This window comes from Branchiostoma floridae, chromosome 6 (assembly GCF_000003815.2).
Source record: "Branchiostoma floridae strain S238N-H82 chromosome 6, Bfl_VNyyK, whole genome shotgun sequence".
Classification (NCBI taxonomy): domain Eukaryota; kingdom Metazoa; phylum Chordata; class Leptocardii; order Amphioxiformes; family Branchiostomatidae; genus Branchiostoma; species Branchiostoma floridae.
This window is the reverse complement of record NC_049984.1, coordinates 15,794,850-15,798,189: the sequence shown is the minus strand read 5'-3', so window position 1 is coordinate 15,798,189 and position 3,340 is coordinate 15,794,850. Positions and strand designations below refer to the sequence as shown.

Below are 3,340 nucleotides of genomic sequence, written 5' to 3'. Positions count from 1 at the left end.
ATAGCAATAAAATGTTAGCGATGTGATAGTTACCTTCGCCAAGAAAGTTATATTTTGGCTAGCGTTTGTAGGTGTGTGCCGGTTGTACAAGATCACCATAGCTTAAGAACGCCTGGATGGATTGTATTGATATTCGGTATGTGGGTAGGTCTTGTTGAGACCTGGAAACGATAAGATTTTTAAATTTGGCTTCCTATTGGCCTGCTACGGTACTGCAGCAGAACTTCCTGGTTTGATACCTCGAGTTCTGGACATGCTGCGGCTATGAATCTTAAGTGGTTGACAGCTCTTGATGCTGTAAGTAAGTGGTATAGGTTTGGGCCCCCTAGCGGCTTATTTTGGAACTGCAGGACAGGTGACTTAGGTGTCAGACTATTAAAGGGAATAGCCAAAGAAGGGGTTGACGGATTGTTATGGTTTTTGATATGTGGATAGGTTACGTGATGGTTAATATAATTGCATATTAATTATGAAGAATTATGCAGAGTGGAAGCTAATTTGCATAATAAATTGGGAAATTGTCTAAACATGCTCAGCTCAATTAAAGGACCATTACAACATGTGACCTTTGTAACTGAGAAAGAGAAGGATATTGATAGATAAATACCTTATTTGCATAATTAATGAGAAAATGCTAACATATATTGCGCATGTCTGTTGGAGATGATCAAGTTATATAGTTTATGCAAATGAGGGCCTTATTTGCATAATTCATGACAAACACAATTAATTCAGTAGAAAAATATTTTTATCTATCTATATATCTATATGATATCGATACTGGCCGAAACCCTTTTTTAGCATATTGTTATTTAGCTAGAGTAAAATGAGGCCCTGATTTGTAAAATCGAAGCATTTACATTAGTTCACCCTTCACTCACAAGGGACCCCCTTTGACAGCAATGCTCTATGAACATCCATCGCCAGACGAATGGAATACGACTATTAAAACCCATTAACAACAACAATCTATAAAACTTATAAACATTAAAACCGTCGCTATGGCAATAATTTTAATTGCCACACTTTTTGCGTGTGTGTTTTCTGTGTGTGTGTTTTCTCTCTCTCTCTCTCTCTCTCTCTCTCTCTCTGTGTGTGTGTGTGTGTGAACACGATAACTCAAGAATACCTGGATAAACTGTCTTGATATTTGGCACTGCGGGTAGATCTTCATGGGTCCTCAAAATAATTAGATATTGAATCACCTAGGCCAGAAACTTGTTATGGTACTGCAGCTGAATTTCTGGTTTTGACATCTTGTGTTCTAGACATGCTGTGGTCATGATTTTTGACTTAGTCTAATAGATAGCTCTCGTTGTATATTTGTCAGGTCATCGACGGCCAGGACCACAATGAGATCGGCGACTTCTGCGTAGAGGAGTGGGACGACCTGGAGGCCCAGCGCCCGGCCTACCTGGTCGCCCTCTTCGTGCTGGGCTACATCGTGCCACTGGTCATCATCGCCAGCTGCTACTACCTGGTCGTCCGCCAACTCAACGGGATGTCCAAGCACAGTCAGGCCAACCGCGCCAAGAGGAAGGTCACCAAGATGCTCATCGTGGTCGTGGTTGTGTTTGGGATGTGTTGGCTGCCGCACCACATCCTCAACATGTGGGTGATCTTTGGTAATTTCCCCTTCACGCCCCCGACCTATGCCTTTAACCTGCTCGCGATGTGCCTGGCGTATGTTAACTCGTGCGTTAACCCGATTATTTACGCCTTCCTCTCGTCGGAGTTCCGACACGGTGTGGGGGAGTTGGCGTGTAGATGAACGAAACGAGTTGTTCATATCCAAGTCCCCATTTTCGTACTAGACGGCGATCGCGCTGCGAACTCGCTGCGACCCGAATAGGATTTGTGTAATACCCCTGTCACATTTGACGAAAATCGATCGGACGACGGCATACAATCGCCCGAGCCTCGCTTTTAATAATAACTTTATTGTACAAGGTACAAAGTATGGCTTATATGTGACAGGGACGGTTTTCAGGTAAAAAAATACGCGTAACCCTCTGTCGATCTTAGATATGGCCGATCTTCAATCGATACGCCCGAAGATCGTGGATAATGTGACAGGGTATCAAGCCGGGTTCACTCGTGCGTATATATTCAAGTCCGTACGAAGTCCGTATAGAATTCTAAGCCTCTACCAGGCTCCACAGGTCACTGGCAAAATAGTAGAAATTGAACAAATATAAAAACATAACATGCCAGAGGAATTAGTTGTCCAAGGAGTAAGGTTTACATCCAGCTAACTCCACTTGTATGTTATATGGCTGTATTTGTCAAATTTCTATTATTTTTCCTGCGACCTGTGGAGCCTGATATAGGCTGAAACTTCCATATTGACTTCAAACGGACTTGAATATATACGGTATGCGCACATGTGAACAAATCTTAAGGCTTGAATTCGCATATTGTAAATCATGCAAAGCATGCCTGAAAAGATAACAAGATAACAAAACATACAAATCGTAAAAACATTTCGTGTTTTTTTATGAGATACATTGAGTGTCGAAATTTAGGTCAGGTCACAGCAAGGTTGCAGTGAAGTCGCCGCCCTAGAGGAATGGGTGTGCAAACAGTACTGTTGCCAAATGATTTAGATCAAAATCTAAAAAGCTAGATTTTCTCGAACCTCAAATTATAGCCAATTGTGTTGAGTTTCTTGGGATGATCTTTTGCTCAGATTGAGCTAATTTCCAGGACTCATACAATTAAAAATGTAATAAAATAACAAAAACTACAATTGAAATATATTAACCGCAACATATTCTGAAGCGTGCCATTTATAAAACACCTACTCAAAATTTTCATATTTTCTCTATCGAAACGATGTATTACTCACTGCCAATATACAATATATACTCCGTTTCGTATATTGTTAACAATTGAAGATGTAGATAGATTCAACCCAATTAATATGCCAGAAGTGTACACATTTTGCTGGCAACATCGTCGGGCTTGCTAAAGTAAAGGTCAGTCAGTGAATAATAGTACATACGTTATCCGTGAGAATAACGGATCTTTTGGCTTGGCTCCAACTAAAGTAACAGCTGTCTCCGTAAGCCATTCAGTGTGATCGGTACTATTATAACAGATCCTACAGCTGCTTACAACGTTAATGTCACTCCCATCCTGTCAATCATAATTAGCCGTTCAACCAATGAGAGAATGGCAATTAGCAGTGTAGCCAATGAGAGAGTGACTGCATGTCCGGTATATTTTTGCATTTTGATGGTCGGCTATGTGTGATAGGTGCTTTACTCTTGCCGCCGGGTTTGTCAATTAAGGGTTAATGACCCGCCCCGAGGTGTATATGATGTCAAACGCCTGTCCT

The 3,340-nt window shown here is 41.3% G+C and overlaps 1 protein-coding gene across 1 annotated transcript in view; it reads left to right on the top strand.

Annotated features, from left to right (window-relative positions):
• LOC118417879 (galanin receptor 2b-like) overlaps positions 1-1,898 on the top strand; it is a 7,917-nt gene extending 6,019 nt beyond the window's left edge. Inside the window, exon 2 of the mRNA XM_035823630.1 lies at positions 1,331-1,898. Within this exon, the coding sequence (XP_035679523.1) occupies positions 1,331-1,771 (441 nt within the window). The 3' untranslated portion in view covers positions 1,772-1,898. The remainder of the gene's footprint in view (positions 1-1,330) is intronic.
• Positions 1,899-3,340: the final 1,442 nt, after the last annotated feature.